We start from the raw sequence: 24,463 nt of genomic DNA, 5'->3' as shown, positions 1-24,463 counted from the left end.
TATTAGAGCTAAGGATTTATTTGACTGTACAATCTTTATTCAGCTAAACTTCCTAAAAACTAATGTGGTCACACTTTATTTTAATAATCCATCCTGGAGACATAGGAAATAACTTGCTCTCTGATGTAAAGGAAATTTATGCAGACAAGCACTTTTGGGGCTAATGAGAATTATTCACAGGCATCTTCCGATTCACTGATGGGAGGGCAATCTTCAGAAGAATAATGGGGTGAAGGTTGGTGAGGAGACCAGGGAGTGAGCTAAAGTGTTTTCGTGTTTCTTCATTATTCTGAGTCACTGCTAATTTCCTTTTTCTGTTCTTATCTCCTCTGTTATTCTCTTTTTCATCTTCATATTCTCCTACAATAGGGGAAACCAGGTGAATCGGGAGCTAGAGGCCCAAAGGGGTCAAAGGTCAGTAACTGGTAACCATTTTAATGCAGCGTGAGGCCTCCAAGAGCTGTGCTTCTTGTTTTGCTTTTTTCCCCTGGACCATCATTCTAGAGTGAACTCCTCCATGCACGGGGATTACAGTAATTTTGTTCCTATGATAACATCATGAAACAATTGGTTTAGCTTGTTTGTTTTTATGTGGTGTTCTGCTTCAGAGTCTCCTTTAAGAGAGGTTATATTCCCTGCTTCTTCAAAATGCAATTTATTTAGAAAAAATTAAGAACTTTTCTTAATTTCCACTTTGTATTATATAAACTTATTTTTTATTTCCTAACTACCTTTTTATAAATATTCAAATTATGTTTTTGGTTTGAATTATTTGACTCCCTTCATTAAAATATCACCACCAATTGCATTTCTTCCCTTTGTCGTGGTCCTTATGCTATCTGAAATAGCTTATAAACTGTTAATGGAACCACACTTTTTAAAATGCTATTAGCTAATAGCACAAAAACAAGGGTTCAAAATGAAACTGGAGATTAAAGATGATTAATTCACCATTCATAGAAAATTTAATTGTTATGGTTAATGAATAGGGAAATTATAATCTTTTTTACTGATTATCTTCATTGATCTTACCCATTTCATAGAAATGTATAGAAAGGGCTTGGTGTGGCGGGCCATGTCTATAATCGCAGCTACTCAAAAGGTAGATATCAGGAGGATCACAGTTCAAGGCCAGTATAGGCAAAAAGTTAGTGAGACCCCCATCTCAACAAACAAGCCAGGCAAGGTGGCTAATGCCTGAAATTCCAGCTACATGGGAAACAAAGGTAGGATCATCATGGCAAAAAGTGTGAGACCTTATCTGAAAAATACCTAAAGCAAAAAGGGCTAGAGTCATGGCCTAAGTGGTAGAACATTGTCTAGCAAGCTCAAGGACCTGAGTTCAAACCCCAGTACTGTCAAAAAAAAAAAAAAAGAAGAAGAAGAAGAAGAAAAGAAATATATAGAAAGACAGAAAAATGCTTTGAATTCCTTATAGGAAAAGGGCTCTAAGTGTGAGATGTTATAAAGAAGCTTAACTCTACACAAGTCCCCATCTTCTCTCTAAAGTTTCAGTTTAGACTTCTCAGAGTTTTTAAGTGAAAAATGGAGATTAGAGATGATTAATTCTCCATTCATAGAAAATTTAATTGTATGATTAATGGATGGGAAAAATTATAATCTTTTTTACTGATTACCTTCATCGATCCTTACCCATTTCATAGAAACGTGTAGAAAGAGCTTGGTGTGGCAATTCATACCTATAATCCCAGCTTCTCGCCTCTTTCTAGGTGGGCACCATAACTAACACTTCAGAGATTTTCACATTGCATTGGGAACAGAGAGAGAGACAGAGAGAGAGAGAGAGAGAGAGAGAAAGAAAGGGCTGTGTGCGCCTGACCTTCAGCCCTGCTAACCTGTTCCAGCTGGCTGCTGTCCACTTCAGCACTGAGTGTTAAAATGCCTTACACCTTACAAATAAGCTTCCTTAGATTTCCATCATCAGAGGGAGCCCTAGCCTGTGACCTTACTTTCCTAATTCTCCCTACAGTGACCTCTTCACTCCTTCCCTATCCTAATTATCTATGCTTTACTTTTCTGAGGACTGGCAGTGTGATAGCTTGGCTCTTTCCCCCTTTGCCCCAAATCCTTTCATCAAAAAGAACATGCCTCATTCTGAGAGGTAAAAGCATGCTTTGGGCACCATAGAAACCACTTGCTTGGCTTATACAGATCCCACCTAGAGAGAGAGTTACTATGTAGACTGTATTATTGTTGTTCTGAGATACCTTGCTATGAGAAGGGAATTTTAATTCCCTGCAAGCTGCATCTTACAAAAGCACTTTCCACCTTGGTGGTGGTTGCTGGTGTTTGCAACTTTAACAGTTCATATTAAAAGTGCTGCTGTGTGACATAAATACATCTGCAGACTTGAGATATTCTAGGCCATTGACCCTACAACTAACTGAATTATTTATTTTTCCATTGGGAAAAGGGTGATCGTGGAGACAAGGGGGACTCTGGAACTCTGGGACCAAGGGTGAGTATGCCTCTTAACTAAATGTTGTCCCCTAACAAACCTAGATTTGAACTTGTGTCTGTGTGACTTTATGAAAGACATCTGGACTAATGTGCTCAATAGTAGCATTGCAGATAGGCAACTGTGATTATTTCTGCTACCTTCTCCACTTTGCTCTTTATTTTTTATTTTAGCCTCCTAGAGCAGTGAATATGTGGATTTTCACACATAAAAGAAGCTTTATTGAGAAGAAGGTAGAAAAAGACTCTATCACTTTCCCTCTGCTAAATGAGCAATGGCAAGCCCACAGCCATCTAACTAATAGAATTTCCCATTTTTTAATTAACTGAGTTATAAAGAGAGCAATAGCCCATATGTTTTGAACATTTTTAAATAAAAGACAAGGAATTAGGATATGACTGATATACTTGATGTAGCAGATATGAGTAGGAAGAAGTCTAGAATATATGCAAACACACATATATATTCATAGAAGTCTAGAAGATTTATACTTACACACACATATCTATACATATATATTCTCTTTTACTCCCTATTTTGTTAAATTTTTATGGAATTCTAGTTCCATTGGGAAAGCCAAATGTTTCCCACAGAACACTGTGGGAAATAAGGAGTAAGGAAGCAATCTATAAGGAAAGCTGAGTAGAAAGAGGTTAGGGGTTGATTTAATAAACATGGGTAAAGCCAAAATTTCATGTTACATCAGGTTAGGCTATATTTTATAATTGTCAGATGACAATTTCAGAGATTAAATCATGTCTTTTTAAAATCAGCCTTCATATTGACCCTAGACGAGAAATTAGAAGTGGTTCACCTCCTTTGAAATAAGAACATAATTATTTATTCTGAAGTACAGTTGGATCTTAGGGAAGTGATGGTTAGAGAGAAATACAGGTTATTTCTGCTTTCATTGTGGTCCTGTTTTATATGTTAGTCTGAGTGCCATGATTTTTCCCTTGGTCTGTTTTTTGTCGTAGGGTCCGCCTGGGCAAAAAGGCGATCAAGGAGCCACCGAGATCATAGACTACAATGGCAACCTCCACGAAGCCTTACAGGCAAGTGACTTCTCCCTGTCTGAGCAACAAGAGAATTGACAGCAACGGGCACCATGCCACGTGTGTCAGTATGAGCTCCCACATCGCTCTGGTCCCAGAACATCACTCAGTGCCCACCTGCACCCTGTTCTCCTGAGCCCATCCTCTTCTCCTGCCTCAGTGATCTTTACTCTGTAGTGACTTTTGAATCTCTCCTTTCTGTCCTCCCATCCTTGGATTATTCTAGGCCTTATCAAGTGTAAACTTTCTGAGAGTTTGGCCAGCTTTTTGCCTCCTTGCTTGAGGAGGGAGCATAGCAAAGCAATTAAGAGTGCTGTGGTTCTGGAGCGGGGAGCTAGTTGGGTTCAAATCTGAGCTCTCTTGCTTACTGAAGGTTGACCTCTGCTTCACTATGCCTTGGTTTCCCATCTTTGAAATGAAGACTAGTGGTATTTGCTTCATTGGGTTGTTGAGAGGAGACAATGACTAAATACATATCGTACACTTTATCATACGCTTAGAACAGTGCTTGGCACGGTTAGCTGTCTGTATATTTCTTATTAGTGCTCCCATTCAGTTATTTTCATTCCATTAGGAGAAAAATAGACTACCTGACTTGTCCTACCACTTTTGCTTCTTATTCATCCTTCTTATGTTTAGATTCCTGCATTCTAGTGTCTATCATTACTCTGTTGCAACTTCTCCTTCAAAGGTCAACAACAACCTCTAGGAAAAGTCCATTGCATTGTATTCTTGCCCTTGACTTTTCTGTGGGATATTTATACCAAACCACCTTCATTTTTAAAAATCTTTCAATCTCTCTAGTTTCATTATTTTCCACTTTTCTTCTCTAATGGATTCATTCTGCTTTGGTATTTCCGATTTCTCCTCTAACTTTTGGTATTCTAAAGTCTCTGATCTTTTCTTACGACAGCCACTCCCTCTGTGTTCTTCCACGAGTTGATACCCAATTCCCTCATGTCCAGGTCTAATCTGTGTATGCCTCCAGCTTCATAAGAGTAATTCCACTATAGTTGGAGCATTTCCTTATTGGCATCCATTAAAGCACTCAATTATTCTGGTTATGTTTCCTACCTACCAAATGATTGCCATTCTAAACTAACCAGTTTCTGTTACTGACAACGTGAATCTTTATATTTCTTGGGATATAAACTTTACACCCATTTTTAAACTATTCTTAGTCTGTCATCCATTCTACCTCACCAGGTGTTGCTGTCAGCCATTCTCAATATCTCCAACAATATCTGCATTGTTTACTTCACACCTAACCATAATGACCCCTTGACCACTCCCTCTTCCCCTCCTGCTCCTGTCTCCTTATCCTTCTAATCCAACCTGTGTGTCAAGGATGATTTTCATAAACTGTCATGACTTTAGTTGCTCTAATTTACTCAAAACCCTACATGACCCCATCAAGCCAAGGTCCCTCCATCTGATTTCTGCCTTTCCTGTACAGAACTTTTTATCTCTCCATAACAGAGACCCCCGGCACTATCATTTTTCTCATATCAATGCAAATCTCCTTGCCTGGGTTCATCCCATTCTTCTTTCCCTTCTTTCATCCATCTGAACCCTATCCTTCCTCTTAATCCTTTTCAACATTAGCAGTCAGGGTCTAGCAGTTTAACATTTAGTTATTCTCTAGTCACGTAATTGATTTTAGTCTTCCTCTTCCCAGATTGTAAGTTTCTTGGTGACAGAAAATATGTCTTGCACTTGTATTTCCTGGGTGTGTAAATATGCAATCAATGATTAGTAGTGGAATAAAAAAGGATGCTTTATGTACAAGTCATCTCAGCTTGAAAGACAAGCTATGTGTTTAACTCTTTCCCTTCCTTTTTACCTGCTTGAATTATTTTCCATCATCATGAGTTCACCAAAGCGCTACCCTTTTCTGAGTCCTTTGCTTTTACTACCATTCTTAATTAGTAAAATAAATAGTTGTACAGAATCTATCTTCAGCTCAGCCTAGTTTTCTGCCTTTTTTTCCTGGTAAAATGCAAGAAAAAAAGTATGTCCTGGTCAGTTTATCCAGTCAATGCCTTGAGTTAGGATTTCTCAATACAAGTGAATCAGACACAGCAGTGCCTCAGTGAGGTTATGGCTAAATTTTGGAGCCAGTTTACTAAATTGCTTACTTTTTCCTACAAGTTGATAACTATGGGAAACAAAGTTTTGGTGCAGGTACTATGTTTTCAAAGTTCTTACATATACAGTAAAATATAGGGACACTTTTAAAAACTTCACTAGCAGTGTTAAATATTTCCCTTAAACTATTTCTAATGGCACCATAATTCTTGCTTCCACCTTTTTTTACTAGGATATATTTGTTGTACAGGGGAGATTCATTGTGACAATTCCAAATAGGCTTATATTGCATGTTGGTTAGATGACCCCCACTATCTCTCCCCCTCAACCTCCTCCTGCCCCCCTTAATGCAATTTCTTGCTTTCACCTTTAAGAGGTATCCACTCTCTTGTCTTCCAAGAAATGTTCCAATCTCATTAGCATTTTCTGCAAAACTGTGAAAAAGTATTTAAAGCATTCTTTACATGAACAGGGTCTGGCATTGCAGCTACCCCTAGCCTTAAATGGAAATCTTCGTTTCACTCTTCCCTCTACTACTGACTAGCTGGATCATTTTGGGGAAATCATATCTATGCTTTCTTATTTGGAAAATGAAGGTGTCATTAAAATAGATATTTCTCTAAGAGTTGATGAGATAGAATAGGATTGTTTTCAGGACTTCCTGACCACTTTTTACTGATGTTCCTAGAAACACTGTACTTTTTTTTTTTTAATTCTTGATATGAAAGCATATATTCTGTTTCTTTTTCTCACTTCAAGTTCTGCATGACTGTAGACAAGATCTAGTCAATATCCACCATAGTCAGCTTGCTCCTGCTTATGTCCAAACCTAAAGATTTATTATCCTTATGGGATAGTTAATATTTTGTGCTTGAAAATTGCTTACAGATTGATTTTTCTTCAGAGCCTTTTACTGGTTTTTCCTAACATAGTACTCTAGAGGATTAAAAGTCCCTAATAAAAATCAACTAGGTTAGATCACATTTAGATTGAGGTGATAGGCATTTTTCCTTCTAATTTTCTAACCAGTGATGGATGTTACAGTTTTGGAGATGTCATTTTATTACTGCCTACTTTCAAAACATTTGCCAAAAAAAACCCTCTAGGATAATTAGATAAGTAGGAGTATATTACTTATAATAATATCACATAAGAAGTATAAAATTTTACATGACCTCTATTGAAAATTGTTAATGTATGAAATAGTTCAGATTATTAAAAAGTATCAAAAATAGTACAAATAACTTCTGTGGGTCTAATACTCAACTTAAGAGATAAAACCACCCAATATAATCAAAACATTGGGTGTGTACCATATACTTAAGACATTTATTTTCTGAATTGATGCTTATAATTCTCAAGCATTCATGTGTAGGTGAATGGAAAACATTTTAAACCCTTTATAACAAACTACTTGCTGAGTTATTTCAAACTGTAACTGAAATAATAGAGTGAAACAAAACCCTGAGACATTGTATTATTTTTGTTTTGATACCAGGCAAAGTGAAGGAGAGTTTATCTCTGCTACTCTCCTACTTATTATCCCCTTCCCTGCCTAACACTGCTAGATCTCTTTCTAGGATATTCTGCCTAGTCCCATCTTCCCAGTTCTGAATATGTGTACATTTTCCACACCAACATGTATTATCAGTATTGGTAGAAGTTACTCTTTTCTATCTATCCTGTTAGAAAAATGGTGAAACTGCATTGCTCTATAAAAAGAAAGGAAAATTGTTCTTTATATAAACATTGCCTTAAGGTAATTATTTTTTAATTTTATTTAAGGTGGTTAAATTTCCACAATTAGCAATAAAACCTCTCTGTTTCCTAATTCAGGCTTTAAAAAATTCTCATCATTTAGACTAACCCTGTTCTTTAGTGTAATCAAGAGTGATTTTCAAGCTTGCATAATTACGAGACGTGAAGGAAAATAACCTTTAAGTTTAACAAGACTCATGGAAGTATCTCGGAATAAATCACAGAGCAGCCTGTTAGGCTTCACCCAATTTACAGTCACTCTAACTCTGGCCTCCCATTTCACATCATGTCTCACTAGAGAATTTCCTGTCTTTCTCTATCACTACCAAAAATCCTGGTTTTCAAATCATTACTGGAGTTCAAGAGAGAACCCTGCTGGGTTTATGTAGCTTTAACTGAGAGGAGCCAGATACAAAGAATTCCAAAATAAGCTAACATCTTTTGGACTTCTCTGAATGCCTACACTCTGGTGCTTCCAGGTGGTAATGAAGATGGTGCATTGGTGAAGGTAACCTAGTTTACTGCTATTCATTCTTCTGTAAGCTGGGTAGAACCCAGGTTTTACAAACATAGTTGACACATCATTGAAACCCCATCTGGTAGTTCAGTTACCATTAATAATATCCTTTTATGTTATAAAACATGTTATTATCCTTAAACTTTTTGAGATGACAAATTAGCTTTGTGTTTGTTTAAATGGAAAAATGAATTCATGTATTGGAAAAAGCTCAGAAAGTTCAAGTTGTAATCTTGCTTCCCTTTATATGGTTTTGTGATTCTGCTTTCTAGTTAAAACTTTAAAATGTAAGTGGAAGCCAGTGGTAAAGAAATTAATTCTACATTATAATCTTCTAATAGTCCTGTTTAAATGACTTATCTACACTCTCTGTGAATCTAATTCTTGCTGTAGATTCCTCCAAGTATGAAGTAAGTGGTACCTTACAGATAGGACAACATAAAACTTTGGGCCCTTATTTCATATATCACATATGTATATACAGATGCACTATGTATATGGATACATTAGATGTATCCATAACCTGCCCCAGTTTGTGGATATTCTGCCTTTTGTCTTAGAAATACTGATTTTTTTTTCCTACTATGTTTTCTCTGAAGCTGTAATGGTCATGTTTGATTTTATCATGCAATACAAACTTTACTTGTCTATACATGTGTATTAAACATACTGTTTTCTAAGAAATGATACCATTTCACTGAAGACTCAACTGTGTAAAGTGAGATAGATAATATTAAGGTTATTTTTACAAGAACAATAATAAAAACAGCAAAAAAACAGCTGGAATAGGGGAAAGCAAAGGATGATGTCAAACTGATACCCACAAGTTCACCTGTAATTGAACAAGGTTTCTCTATAACCAGTGTCCTTACTAGAAATACTCTCCCCCTTTTGTTTCAGAAAGTGGTTAATAGGCCCTTTAGAACTTATAGTATAGTATCTAAACTAGAAAAATTTAATACTAAAACATAACTAATGGATTAGAAATCTTGTTTTAGAAATTCATACTTTAAGAGAGTGTATTTCATTGAAGTACTCTAGCACTTTAAGAAATTAGATCAATGAAATGTCAAATTCTTTAATTGTAGCATGTATGGAACAAAAGGTTAATTGTAATGCAATAAATGAGCTATAGACAAAAAAGAAAAATATTCAACTGGATATTTCAATTTTCTTTAATTGAAGTACTCTTTAGAATAGAGCTTTTGCAAATAGCAAATTTCTCAGTTCACAATTATGCAGACAAACCTCTAGTTTGTACTACTTTAGTACATAATTTCTAATCAGGTAAATTACATTTTTCACATCTTATTTTCTTTCCCCATAGATTTTTAAAAACAATTTTTGAAAAACTTTACTGTGCTGCATTGAAGCTAGGATAATATGTTAGCAGTGTCTTGCCGGCTCCTTTGAAGACATTAGACTTGCCAAAACATATTCCAAAAGTTGATTCTATTCAGAAATGTGTTCTTATACTCTGGCTCACAAAATAGGTAACTCTGTCTTTGTTGCTACATTTTCCCAACAGAGGATTACCACCTTAACTGTTACGGTAACTCGGATTGCATGGTATCTGTGGCTTGTGATTTTGTCGCTAGTGTTGATGCATGCAGACTGGTCCAGTACTAATGTAGGGACTGTTTTTATGTGACTTTTAATTTTATGTTTCCTTATGTTAATAACCTTTTAAAATATCTGTCCTAGTTGAATCACTTTGCCTGTTTCATTTAAAAAGTTATTATCTATTTTTAAAAAGTCTTTAGTCTTCTCTTAATAATATAGTATTGCTCTTTAGGGTTTAGGAAATCAAATCCTTTGGGGCAGAGGGTAAGAAGGATATTTTAAAAACCCAGGTAGTAGTAGCAGGCTAACGTCCCAAGAAGATGTATACAGAGCATGGCGGCCATTTTAAACTGTCTTACAGAACCAGTCTCAAACCACCTCCAGTGTTATGAAGTGTGTTGATAGTTTAACATACAAGTAAGCAGTTTTATAACTATGTAACTGCTGAAATGTTCCCCATTGCACGTTAGTATCAGAAGATATCTGACTGTGCTAGAAGTAAGGGAGGTGTGTAATTACTTAAAGCATGAGTTTTAATCCATTCTGCTACTTTTTTTTTAAAAAACTGTTTCTTGTCTTGATTTAGGGCCCCCCTGGACCTCCTGGACCTCAAGGACTACAAGGGCCGAAGGTTATTCTTTATTTACTTTTCCCATTGATCATATACAGCGCAGGAAAGCCCACGTTAAGTATATACATCCTGCTATAGAAGCAAGATCAGCATTATTGTTTCAGAGGGTGAGGAAAAGAAATTAAGGTCTGAGCATAGAGGGATAATTAGGAAGGAATAAAGGAAAATTAGGAAAGAAAGGAAAGAAACGGGAATGATACTAAATCTAGGGAAGGACTGATAAGAATAAAGAATATTAAACAAGGGAAACACAAGTTGCACAGAAATAACAAATATAAAGAAATACTTAATGAGGTGTATGAAAAAAGAAAAGATTTATTTTTAAAAGGATTGAAGTAATTTTACTCTAAGAAATATCTTTTCCTCTAATCTTTTGGGGGAAAAAAAGGGAAGCTTTTGCATGATCATTCATAAATGAGAATTTTAAGAATCATTCTCGAGTTATGTTTTTAACACATCTTTTTATTATAGATATTTTCAGACATTCTACCACTTAATTCTTACCTAATGAAACATACTAACTACAAACAGTAGAAACCTAGAATTACTTGATTATAAGTAAACTTTGTTGCTAGCATTAGCTTTATCTTTCTGAAGTAAGGCTTAGTCGTTCAACCATGTTTGATCAATTAACACATGGCTGAGGATTCTGGCTTTTCAGAACTGAGCTACACGTGTTGAAATATGACTTTCGTCATTAGATTCTTGTAGGAGATTCAAGTGGTTTTGAAAATTTGTTTATGTTTCTGAAGTCAGTTTATTTGCTATATCTATCATACACACATGTATATATCAGCTTTTGTGCTCTTCTCTTTCCAGATATTTAAAAATAGAAGTCTAGCACATACCAAAAGTTATTTTTCTATTAAAAGACTATAAAGTAAAAATATTACTAAGACTCTTGCCTATTTGAGTTGTATTGAGAACATAGATCCTAATATCAAACAGATTTCATATATAACATTAATGCATTTCATGTATCACATTGATATAAGGTGTAGGATTTTTAACTATTTCTTCACCATATTCTAGTCCCTAAGAGATGTAACATAAAATCTGCTGCAGTTATACAACAGTCCCTGTCCCTGGTGAGCAAGTCTGCCCAGATCCTGGTTCTTTAACTATTTGGTGAGCTGTACTAGACACCAGGAAGGAATCTTGAATGTTCCTTTTCCCTTTGTGTAGAGTCAATCACAGTTAAGTTCCTCGCTTCATCTCCTCACACAACTAAATCTCAAGACCAGAATTGACTCCAAAGCCAAACACATCTTTCTTTCCCCACCAAACCTCAAAGTCTTTACTCTTCCTTATACCCTAAGGCCCAGAGAAGGTATCCATCCCTTGATCCAAAGAGATAAAAAAGACCATCTAGCTAAAAAGTCTATATTACTGAAACTCAAATCTCCTTGTAACCCAATTTGTATTCATTTGTTAATTCATTAATTCAGTTAATAAGTTTTGAGCCTCTACTGTGTGGTAGAAATAGAAACTAATAAGAATACTAGTAAAAGATGTTGCCAAATTGCTTACAACCCAGGGGCAAGATAGGCAACTAAAGGCACAAACATTAACAGAGTAAGTATTTTGATTAAGCAGGTGGTTTGGATGCACATGGGAAGGCCCTCTGAGTCAAGGATGGCTCTCAGTTGAAACTTAAAGCCAGGGGAAGTTGGCCAGATGAAAGACTAGACAAGTGGTGATGGGGAGGGGGCTGGCTAGTCTCCCTACCTCCTGCCCTGCTGTAGTTCCTACTGTACTAGCACCATAACTCCTCCACCCCCTAGTGGTCTCTTAATTGAGATCTTGTTGTCTGATACTGTGTATGATTTCTGCTTGAGAAGATTGAGATAATTGAGGAGGGATGTGGCTCTAACCGTGAGACAGCAAAATGTAGCCTGAGTCAAGTACAGAGCACTGCCATGACTATCTGGACTCACAGTTGCAAAACAAATTAACATTTCTCCTTCCATTATCAAACAAAGATTATTTGATTTCTTTCATACCAAATAACTCTTAAGTACCATATTCCAGGCATGAAGTATAAATGAATAATGCACAAATGTTGCTTTTCTCTTAAGCATTCATGGGTCACACTTAATAGGTACAAGCTTCGCAAAGCAATCCTTATTGGACCGACGGTGCTGACAAGTATTCAATTTCTGAAAGCAGCTAGGGCTCAGCCAGGTGCATCCAACCTCAGCACACTTGTTTGTGGCAAAATAAACTTTGCTGCTACCAAAAAGAGCAGGAAATCTGAAATGAGGAAAGGCCTTTTCTTCCTTTTTTATTTCATTTGTTTGGAACCACAAGATCGTGCCTTTCTTAAACAGTGGGAAGCTCAAATTTCATGCTGTGATCCACAGCTCTTAAAGTTTTTACCAGGGGAAGGAGTCCTGGCCATCTCAACATTGTGGTTTGTAACATCACCAAACAAGCCTCTCTAGAACACACAGTCTCAGGCTTGGAAATCTGTCTGTGATGTGGGCCACTCACACTCAGAAGAGCTGTTTATTAGAGTTTCCACATGTGAGAATCAGGGATATTTGCCATGGGATTCACACAAATGGTTCATTGATATCAAATAATGCCTTACCTTTCAAAGAATTTGTTCAGTACCTTTCAAAACTGAAAGGTGACTAAACATGTGTTGTTTGAATAATCTCTAGCATATTGTTTAAATTTGTTTTTAATGGACCATCTTCAGTTAAAAAACAAACATAAATCTGTGTATTTTGAGTTTGTCAAAAGTTCTAATAAGTCATAAGATGAATAGTAAATTTTATTTCATTCCTAGCATAGTATAGGAAATTGAATTGATCTAAAAGTAATTTTTTGTGGATTAAGATAGTATCTGATTTATTATATCCTTCAGAGAGGCTTTTCTGGACATAGCACACTCAAATCAATATGACTTCTTTTTCAAAGTGTGCCAGTTAAAATACTGTTGTAAATTCATGAGGCTTTGTGTCTTAATCATTCTTAGTTATGTTAATAGAAACCATACAGATTTCATGGGAAGAAAATATTAACTGAGTCACATAGGTGTTGCTATAGGATATGATCAGAAATCAAATTATCAATTTCTTTTTACCATTTTTTACCCTGCATCTCACATGGAAGAAAAAAATTAAGACACTGGATCTTGGGCTTGGAGTGGCTTAAGCAATAGAGTGTCTGCCTAAACAAGCACAAAATCCTGACTTCAAACCCCATTACCATTAAAAAAAATTATAAAGGTCAGCAGGTGTGGCTCAAGCAGTAGAGCACCTGCTTTGCAAGTGTGAAGCTCTGAGTTCAAACCCCACTCCCACAAAAAAACCCAGGATTTATAAAAATGATTATATATAATCAAGAAAGTTAGGACTTGGGGGTATGGCTAGAATGGTAGAGCATCTGCCCAGCAAATGCAAGGGCCTGAGTTCAAACCCCAATACTCAGTACTGCCAAGAAAAAAGAAGAGCATTTACCTGTGTGCTACCTGTGTGCTATGGTGCACTTGCCAAAAGTCAAATTGTACTTTTAACCAACTAGCATAATTTTTTCTTTAGTATGTCAGCAATGATCAGTGGAGGTAAGCTATTGCTTTTTGTCTTAACAGGGAGAACAAGGATCTCCAGGAATCCCAGGAGCTGATGGTGAGCAGGTAATTTTCAAAGATACAAACCATTATTAATCACTACTTTTATTATAGGATTGAAGCCAAAAAGTCATGCATATTGATATATGATATCCTCTTTATTTCAGCATCTGTTCCAGCATGTACATGCACTCTCAAAAGCAATTGACTTCAAATTAGACATTAGTTTTGTTTGCAGAAACATAAAACTACAAGATGCTTTAATTTTGTTCTTAATACTCTATCAATCTACTAGTAAGTCCTTTGTAAATTTTTAATAGACTTGTAAGATCATTACCAATTAAGTAAAAATAGCCTGATTTTCAGCAGTGATTACAAATAATTTGAGGCTAAAATCAGGGACTATAGTTTTCAAAACATTAGCTATATGCATTATTTGACATTGTTTTCCTTTCCCATATAAAGACTTCACATAAGGTACTAGATGGTTGGAAAAGACAGAAACAAGCAGGACCTTATAGGTTTGCAGAGTTTAGCAGTATCTTTGAGAATTTGACATAAAGTAGAGTTTGGCAAACTTTTTCTATAAAGGATCAGATACTAAATGTTTCAGTCTTTGCCGGTCAACATGCAGTCTCTATCACATATTCTTTTTTTAAAACACCTCTTAAAAAAAAAAACCCAGCCTTTCTAAAACACAGCCCCTAGATTGGATTTGGTATGTGAGCTTTGGTTGGTGATCCCTGCCTGTTAAGAGTTTTACTACTAGAATATAGACAGTATTCAGAGTCAAATCACAAGGGTTAGCTTCAAGCTCTTTAATGTTTTATGGGCTTCCATCATTTGCCCAAGAAATGGCTCAAATTAAGAAATTCAAGGGAATTCTTGATACAGTCAGTGTATCATATACTTCCCAGGAGGAAGTATTAGGCAAGAAACTTAAGTTTGGACGAAGAGTTACTTTTACTATCACAGTTGGATGCTCTAGTCATATAATGACACACTAAATAAACATGATAGTAAAAGATGCTTTAGAGGATTTTCTACAGTCATCAAAGGTCACATTAGAATTAGGATTATCTCTGCCACTATTAGTTTTTTTGAAATAAGAAGTGACACACTAGGTTGGTAAAGTAGCACCTGCCTAACAAGTGTGAGTTCTTGAGTTCAAACCCCAGTACCACCAAAGAAAAGAAAAAGTAAATAACACATTGAATGGCCCTGCATATACAATAGCTGGATTTTTTTTTCTATGGGCTCTACAAGGTCTCCAGTTAACCATCAAGAGCCGTTATCCGTGCAGACACCTACCCCTCCCCCAGTGTGTGGTTCTGAACTAGGTGCTGTGAAATTAGTATGGTTGACAAGTAAAGATATGTTCCTGTTCCTAAAAAGAACAGCTTTGTGCAGCGAGGGGCCCCTTACCATAAGAACCATGAAATCTCCACTGAAGAATGTGAAGAATGGGCCATCGGGTCATATAGCAGCAAGGTCCCTAGGTTGAAAATGCCTCACAATATAAATTAATATCAATATAGAGTGACACAACTCACATTTGTTAGCATTCAAAATGCACATTTATTTCCTCCTTCTAGAAGGAGAATAAAAATAATAGTCATAGAGATGTCATGAGAACAAAATAACACTGGGAAAAAGTTCCAGTATTTTCGAGCATTGGTGTGCAGTAAATGATTTGTCTGTCTGTCCACTGGACTATGATGACTAGAGATTACATATTCAGTTAAGAGGAAAGGGGAGGATGTGTGAAGATGGGAGAATTTGTCCGGACCTTTATTGTAGCACCAGGTCCTGGTTCAAAATGTATGCTGTACTGTAGAGAATTAAGGGCATTAAGTTGTCTTCTGGACTGGTAAGATAGAACTAGACTCCAGGTAAATATATGAAATTAGGAGAAAGAATGTCAAAAGCTAAGCTCATATTTAAGTAGCCTAATAGAACTTTATTCTTTCTATTACATGGGTATTTAGTCCACGTAGAAGGCTGTTGTGAGAAATACCTAAAATGAAAATCAGGATCATCTCAGCATAGGACCTACCTCTTGACAAAATTGATCTGGAATTGTATTTGCCCCAGGATGTAACTAGTTGGTACCACTGTACTTCTTACATGTGCATTCTGTCACTTTTCTTACATGTACATTCTGTCACTTGTAGGGATTCAAGGGCTCAAAGGGAGACATGGGAGACCCAGGCCTGCCAGGTGAAAAAGGAGGAATTGGACTTCCAGGATTACCGGTATGTTTATACTTTTTATGGTGTGTTCTTACTAAGGTAAATTAAATAGTCAAAAAATTATGTTTTTAACAATTTCTACAGTATTTTGAAATATCTGAGGTATTATTGGTTTACTACCCTAGCTGAGGATTTAAGTCTTTAAAACGTGTAGCCAAATAAATTACAAAGTAATGTTTTCCTGATTTATTTTCATTAGAAGATGGTAAAATAAATATAATTGGTCACTTTAATTTAGGATGCATATGATGGTGATAACTGATCATTTAAAAATAAACCACAAAGAAACAGCCAAGCCAAAAACAGAGAATAATTAAACAGGTTACTTTGTAAAGAATTCCCTTTGTGTGTATAAAACTGTGGGATGGGGCTTTTTTGGTTTTACCCTCATAATTTTTACTAAGAATTTGGTGAGGAAATGTAGAAGTTATTTTTTTAATGTATTAAATTCCACTGCCCTAGATCTTTTTAAAGCAAGGATGTAAATAAATGCCAATGGAAATGATGTTAAAGGGGGCTTACCTCTGCTATTTAAAATAAGCACTACCAAGAAAATATAACATTTATAACCCAATGTATTTAATACTATGAAAGTTTAACCAATCAAGCCCAGCCTAGTGAGTGTTTACTTTATATTTTATTTTACATATCATCCACAATCCTAGGGATTTTTATTAAGCTTGCTGGTTTAGGCTAAAATGCAAGGAGATAAATCCTTCTTTTTATATATCATGTGCATAATATTATAAAATTTCAAGAGATTGATGTGTTTGGGGAAAAATTCAGTCATCTTTTGTACTTTGGAAATAACTTTACCTGCTTAACTCTACTTACTGGTTATTTGTAGGGTGCCAATGGAGTGAAAGGAGAAAAAGGAGACTCAGGATTGCCAGGTCCTCAGGGTCCTTCTGTAAGTCCATAGACTGAACTTCTGTAGTTCCTAAAAAACTGACACAGATTTGTTATTTACCTGGCTCCACCTGTGCCAGATGGCTTATCAGTAGTAGAAAGACCATAAGCCATTGGTTTGTCAAACTATAGAAGAAATATATGTCCGCCTTATATAATGAGAGACAGAATGTCTCAGAAGCTTGAGTCAGAAGCCTTTTCTCAGAGGAGAAAAATCAATGGTTTTCCCATAATGCTTGTAGGTAGAGCCTTGCAAAAATAGAACGTATGTTCTGTCTTTTCTCCAGAACCCTGTTTATGCTTAATGAAGTATTTGAGAGTTTAATAGTGGTTGTAGCATTATAGAATTTCTTGGTAACCAGTTGCTTCCTTTTCTTTTAATTTACTTTTTATTTATTCTGGCTTTTGTAGGACAACTGTAGGTTTCTGAAGTTATTTTATGCTCATAAAGAATTTTTAAAGCTAGAGAATCAAACATATCACTTCCTGCAGAACCCTTCCTCCTCTGTAACTATTAATGGTCTTAGCAGAGCCCCAGCACAAGACTCTGAACGCTGAACTGCCTTATCTAAATGAAGTAACCAAATCCATGTTTATTTTTTGGATACACAGATCATAGGCCCACCAGGACCCCCAGGTCCCCATGGCCCACCTGGCCCCATGGTGAGTTGTCTTTAAATATAATCATTTATTTATGAGTATGCTACTAAAGAAAACATTAACATATCCCACTGAACAGTGTGCTCTGTACTGTTCTCTGTGGGATAGACAGAAAATACGAGGTGCTTTGGGATGAACTGACTTCACAACATTGTCTTTTACTCCCTCAAACACATGTGCTGGAAAGAGATAGGACAGTTGAGGAAGGACAGATCTGGTCAGCTTACTTCAACCATACCATAGGAACATTGGCACGTTGTTTTAACCAGTCACTGCTCTAATCTGTGAGTAGCAAAATAAGATAATAATTAGGCCATTAAAAATGCTTCTAACCAATTTTGAGGTTTGAGATGCATCAATGAAATGTCCAGTGAGACCATTTTATGAAATAATATGATAAAAATTGACGCTGACTTCCACAGGTGACATCAGTTGTATTTTTTTCCTTTCAAGTTTTTGATACTTCTGGTGAGTCATTGAGCCAGGCCCAGTGTGTACTGTAGATTCTTGTCATTGTGCATGGACCTAGTGGCTCTGATCTCAGAGAACTTATATGCACTGAAGAAGGCAGCCATTAGACAAGTGTAATTCTCTAAACGCCAGAGGAATGACAGCATGTTAAGGCTCAAATGTAAAAGGCAGGGTGTTTCATGTGCTTTCAACTGGGGCAGGATAGGGATCACATTCACTTCTAAGGTGGCTCAGTAAAACAAAAGACAAACAGAAGTGTGGTCACAATTCCTCCTATTTCTCTCTAAAGAGGGCATCATGGGAGTGACCCAAGCCACATCAGCCATCTCATACCAACTGCCATTTCTGTTTTGTAACACAAAACAACTCCAATTGATCTTGTTTTCTTAAAACGAAATAGTTCATTAAGAATTAGGGAACGGAATACTTTTGGCTTTTTGATACTCCCTCCACTTTAAGTTAGAAGGTTATATTAGAAAATGCTACATCCTGTTCATATGCTAAAACTAATTAGCTTAAAGGAATGTTAAGCCATTATTAAAATGAGATAAGAATACCCAATAAAATAACAGTCATTTCCTGAAAATGTTTATCTACAACTTATCTAAAGGAAAAATATTATTCTAATGTAGACATATGTAACAAATATCTAGGCACTGCTTGGTCAAAATTTTTCCTGTTGTTTTAGTTCACTGAGAGATATTTAAATGCCCCCCTCACTGAATAGTTTATTTAAATCACATGAAAACTTTTAAAGCAACCTTGTTAATTTAAGTTTGTAATTAATCTCGATATTTATATTTTCCAAAAATACCTGCGGTTTTTTTCCTGATTCATGCATGCATTATGACTTCTTTCCATTGATAACAGCTATTACAAGAGCCTTGAAGAATTCATCTTTGTAAAAATAAATGCAATCCAAATAATAATTCTTAGCCCTCCTTAATCTTAAGTGAATGATGCTATGGAGTTCCACACTTGATGGTCATCTCCTCCCCCCCGTCTCCATTAGATTCTTCAACACTTTGGGTATGGAGGAGTTAAGGAAAAAGGTCTCCTGTTCCCTGGTACTGAAAGTATGGGACTTTCCTTTGGTAAATTTCTGGCTTTTAAGTCCTTCCTCTATTCCATTTAAACTCATGAAGCACCTTGAATATTTTACCAGATTGAAAATGAAAATTCAAGAAATAGGAGTAATGTGAATTCAAAATAGGTTTTTTCCTAATTTTTTCCTCCATGTAACCTTGTCAGCTTTCTCCCACCCTTCATAGGTATTTAGCAGGCATATTTGCTATTAATGAATTTCTTATTACAGAGCAGTCCAAGAACAGGAAAGAATGTTTCATAGGTAATAAATAACATTCACCAACCTGCCTCTAGCTACTGCTCAAACAAGAAGATTCTTGTTTTACATCCCTTTTGTTACCTGATAGAATATTCGCTTCTGCTAGGAAACAGTGAATCAGCTCTTATTAAAAACTGTGTTTTCCATTTTCAGGGACCCCATGGACTTCCTGGACCAAAGGTAATCCAACAAATCCCTTGATTACTTGATTTCTTTTTCCTTGATGATCGCAGAGAAGCATGTCTGTCCTGTCTTATTTATTTGTCAAGTAATGTTGATAATCTTTAAGCCTTTAAGCATCCAGATGTTTAAATCTCACAATACAAAATGACTTACTGCAAATTTAGGTGATATCACTCGGAGGTAAATCACTCCACATTTTGCTTCACTCCTTGTCACTTACATGTTCCTTAAATTACTAATTATAGTGTACTCAAGTCTATTTAGAATTCACCTGATAAGATTCTCAGACTAGTGCAGGTACTTTTTTCTTTTCATGCTGTTCTAGCTTTATTTGTTATTAATTGAAAATTCTTGCTTGTCGTATAATAGTGGTGCATCTCCATGCCTTGACTCTCCAGCATCTTAGCTTTGTACTTCCCAGGGAGTGTGTCTAAAATGAGATGGGTATGTCAGGTGGGATATCACATCACTTACATGGGGTCTATATGCTTTGAGTTAGAAAGAAGAACAATGAAGAAAAGCCCCTCTTTGTCAAAATTGCATAGCTTGCATTATAAAGATGGCCTCCACTTGTTCTTTGCCTTTGTATAGTAGGCCTGTAGGACAACCTGAAGTGTAGTGTTGTCAATGGGATCAGAAAGCCCAGAGGTAGCCTACCCAATCCTCTGGGGACTAGAAAGGTGGGGACTAGCTTCCTTCTGGCCCACCAGCTAAAGGAGTGACAGCAGAAAACTCAAGGTTTTCTTTTTATGGTCAGGCAAGTGACATCCAAAACTGGGACTTGTTTATACCTCTTTCTTCTTAGAATATTTTATATTCTGCTAATTCCTGTAAGCGACAGTGTCTCAGAAGCAAGGAGTCGAGTCTGCAGTGAGAATATCATTCTGAGGGTGAAAAGAGAGAGTCCCCATGTATCAGCTTGTGACTTGGGTAGTTACTCAACTTCTCTGGACCATTTTCCCCCATCCTGGACTAAATTCATGCTTCCATTCTTGGTTTCTTCTTGGAATTGAAGGTGCCACCAAAGACTAGTCTCATGACAAAGACTAAGACTGTTTTTAATTTTATGGTGATTAAGATATGCCATCACCATTCAGTTAAGAGATGTCCACATCTTTTTGATATCTAAAATGCAATAATTTATTTGTATATAAAATTGTTACTTAAATCCTAGATATCAGAGAATTATAAAATTGAAAAGACCTTATAGATGATCTATGCTAGTTCCTTGATTTTTATAGTGGATAAACTACAGGCTCAGGAATTTTGGTTATTTACCCCAAATTACACAGTAGTTAACATCAGATCTTGGACTAGAATTTGGTCCAGACTTGAAATTTGGTCTTTTTGATACAGGATTTAACTGTTTTTAAACTGACCTTCTCAATTAGTACCTTTCGTATCAATGTATATTACCCACCAAAGAATTTCATAACCTACTAAGGTGTCTCAGCCAGTTCATCATCTCAAGACCACACATTAAAAGTGCACACAAATGCAAAGCCCTGGATCTCAAGACTGGTTGACTAAAATTGACTATTGAGCCTTCACCTTTCTTTCACATTGACTGTGACTGGCATTCTTAGGATCAGACCTTACCAACCATAGCACTTTCTAATTTCCTATTGTGGCTGCACTGAAAGCTCCTATCTTCAAAATCCCTCAAATCCAGTATGTTATGCCAGGATGTTCATTACAAATCACAAGCTGATAGATGGGTTTTTAATTCTGACCCATACAGTATGGTATGGTTCCGTGGATGAATCTAGATCTGTGTTTCCCAGAATCTCCTAATGAGAAGAATCAGGTGTGAGACTTGTAAAATATACCCATTCCTGTACTATATGGTCTGGTGGGGCCCTATCTGTATTTAAAAGTTGAAAAGTGTTCAGATAAGAACTGTGTCTCTGGTGTGCTGTCACTGGTAGGAAATAGGTGTACTGTATTCCTAGATTTTACAAAACTCAGTGAAGAGAATTTATCACTTACCATGACTCTTATAACATTGCCCTGAGTTAAATTCATACCTCCTTGATTTTAACATTGGGCAGATGGGTAGTTAGTAAAACTATATTCAAGTTCTTTGATTTTCATATTCTCTTTTTGGATTGATAATTTGTTGTCAACTCTATTGGTTAATCCTAGGGAACTGACTTGGCAATGTCCCCAAATGAAGACTTACTGAATGGCATTACTTCAAACATCAGTGGCTACATTTTTAGCTCATTCCTCTGGAAAAAATGCTTAAAGGCTTAAAATATGTGTCTGTGACACAGTCCTGCATATTCCAGTTTTCCATTCCAGCAGAGTAGATTTTTCCTACCGAACCATTCTTCAGCATCTAACACTCTGATTGTCTTTGATTTGCTTGATCAAAACAATGTAGTACCACACAAATTTCCTTGAGACAGAGCTCAAAAACCTAGAATCACAGTCATACAGCTTTGGCAAAGAGCACATGTTGTTGGGAGTCTTGCTTTCTAGAATATTATTCAACTCACAATTTCGGTTTATCTGATTTTTTTTGTGTGTATATGGTGCTGGGCACTGAACCCAGGGCCTTGAACAAATGAGCTACATCCCCAGCCCTATTTTTTAAATTAACTTTTAAACTAATGCAACTCTGCTGTTACCTAAAACTGGAATCTGCAATTATTTCAGAGACTGGCTCTCTTCTTTCATAGTTTAAGCACCCATAATAGCAACCAAAATTGGCATTTGCTTTTGCATTTAGGGTGAACCAGGGTTAAATGGTGTTAAAGGATTGAAGGGTGAACCAGGTCAAAAGGGTGACAGAGGACCCCTTGGTCTTCCAGTAAGTAAAGAAAACTTTCCATTTCAGTGCAAATCTCGGACTTATCTCTTCTTTCTATCTTAAGCAGCAATTCTGGTTTACTCGGTAGTTATCTTACTGTTGAGATTTCTATAATTAGGAAACATGTTATGTCAGAGCAGAGCTCAGCCCAGTTTGGTTTTCTATGATTTCTGCTTTTGTGTCAGAGGAAGATCCCGTAACAAACAATGCCGTAAATGTTCTGTCATTCTTCAATTCCATACATGCCAACCTTCCCCTTTCAGGGCTGACAATTCTTCTCCCATCATCCTCTTCTAAAACGTGTGTTCATAATTTATCCCAAATGCTTTTCTATTTAGTTTTCTTTTTCTCCACGAATATCAAATTTATAGCCCTATGTTGGTGGCAGGTATGCAATTGGCCATTGTTGATGGCATGAGGTCAGTGTTGTGGCTCCTGACATTACTCAGTCACATTGTGTTCTACATGTTTTATGTTGTTTGTTTTGAAAATTCTCTGTGATGAGGTCATTGTGGCAATATGGGTAGTATGACAGCAGTATTCTGCAGTTGTGTAGAGGTTTTTTCCTAATGACAAAGGGATTTCCCCCTTTCTCGGACTTTTTGCCAGCCACCTTTCTACAACCAAAAAGATTTGTAAAAATTATTGAATATGAGGGTTTAGTTTCAAGCTTTCAATATTCTGCCTTTTCAGTAAATGCAGATGGAAGTCAGTAAAGCACATTGTAGAATACATTAGTAAAATGTGGCATAAAATCAATAACACAAAATCACTTGTACATATATTTGAGATGTGAGAGAAGAAAGTCAATGACCACTTATTTCATTTTTTCCCATGGGTACTATGTCTTAAATACTGAAGTCCTCCACTTGAGAGCCAGTGCTTTGCAGATCAGGACCCACTCGACGCTGCATGTATGCTCACTTACTGAATGGTTCATACCGGCCCCACATTAAAGTATAGACCAAGGTCTACCAGTTGAATCAATGGCACCTAGGCATAAAACTTCTTATCACATGTGAGGCCCAGAGTCAGCATTCCTGGCAGACACAGCATTATATCATCAACATAAAATTTATTGCCACTTTCACATTTTAACTGTTATAAAGAAAATATCAAAAAGTAAAAGAAAGTTTGGCTTTTCTAATTTTTAATCTGATTCCTTTGAAGTTTCTTCTAATTTCAATTTGAGGGCCCTTGATAAATTTTATATAACATTTAGCCAAAAAGCTCTGCCTTTGCTACAATTAGGAACATCAGATAGCAATATGTATTTTTACTGTAATTGCTGCTAACTAAAGTATTTTACAATTACAGTATTCATTTTAATAGGATGAAGGAATTTTTAAATAAAAATCTAAAAATACCCAGAATGTGTATGGTATCACATGATTGGCAGAGTTTGCAGCTGGAATAGATTTTTTTGTTTCATTTTGTGTTATTAATAACATTGAAACATAAAATTGGAAAATAGTTCTGTAACCTTGCCATCAGAACTTACAGGACCAAAGCATTGTCTTCTTAAATACTCTTTGATCTGATCAATATTTTTAAAGTATTCTGAGTAAATACTTGGGCTTTGGGATACAAAAGCCTTATCAAAGAAGTAATTATACTTATTTTTGAAACAAGCATTGAAAATGTCATTTTTTATCATCCACTGTTGCCTAGAGTTCAAGGTAAGGAAAAGCATGCATTGCCCAAGAACAATTCAGTTCAGTTAAGGCATTTCTCATTCAGGCTTCGATGCAAGGATTATTTGAAGTGAATTGAGGAGCAGTTAAGTTTGGGAGTTATTTTTACCTAGGTCTCACAGATTTTTTTTTTTCTTTTTTTTTTTTTCCCTATTCTTAGAAGTCCCTCTAGTGGTGACTAAGGGAATAGTAGGAACAACCTTGAAAAGGATGAATATTGTCCATATAAAATCCAGTCATCCCAGCATTTATTGTTCATAAAAGTATTTTTAACAAGTATATCTAGAGCTCTGTTTTTCTCCTCCAAGACTAATCTTCACTATTATAATGAGATCTGTGCTAGCGAGATTTCCATTCCTTTTCTTCAGCACCTAAAAAATATATATTGTGAATGATACAGTCTTGGGAAAATGAATTTCTAAATTTAGGTAGATACTGTTAGCAGTATCTACTTTGTAATCCACTT

General features: G+C 36.1%; 1 protein-coding gene across 1 annotated transcript in view; it reads left to right on the top strand.

Moving 5' to 3' along the window:
* The window catches only part of Col25a1 (collagen type XXV alpha 1 chain), a 442,122-nt gene that overhangs the window by 398,563 nt on the left and 19,096 nt on the right, over nucleotides 1–24,463 (top strand). The window contains exons 21-30 of the mRNA XM_074041521.1: nucleotides 2,435–2,479; nucleotides 3,457–3,534; nucleotides 9,426–9,449; nucleotides 10,047–10,091; nucleotides 13,690–13,734; nucleotides 15,843–15,923; nucleotides 16,768–16,830; nucleotides 17,442–17,492; nucleotides 19,459–19,485; nucleotides 22,223–22,303. Coding sequence (XP_073897622.1) covers nucleotides 2,435–2,479; nucleotides 3,457–3,534; nucleotides 9,426–9,449; nucleotides 10,047–10,091; nucleotides 13,690–13,734; nucleotides 15,843–15,923; nucleotides 16,768–16,830; nucleotides 17,442–17,492; nucleotides 19,459–19,485; nucleotides 22,223–22,303 — 540 coding nt within the window. The remainder of the gene's footprint in view (nucleotides 1–2,434; nucleotides 2,480–3,456; nucleotides 3,535–9,425; nucleotides 9,450–10,046; nucleotides 10,092–13,689; nucleotides 13,735–15,842; nucleotides 15,924–16,767; nucleotides 16,831–17,441; nucleotides 17,493–19,458; nucleotides 19,486–22,222; nucleotides 22,304–24,463) is intronic.

The sequence above is a fragment of the Castor canadensis genome, chromosome 9 (assembly GCF_047511655.1).
Source record: "Castor canadensis chromosome 9, mCasCan1.hap1v2, whole genome shotgun sequence".
Lineage (NCBI taxonomy): Eukaryota > Metazoa > Chordata > Mammalia > Rodentia > Castoridae > Castor > Castor canadensis.
The sequence above is the reverse complement of the archived record's forward strand: the minus strand, read 5'-3'. Positions and strand labels throughout refer to the sequence as shown.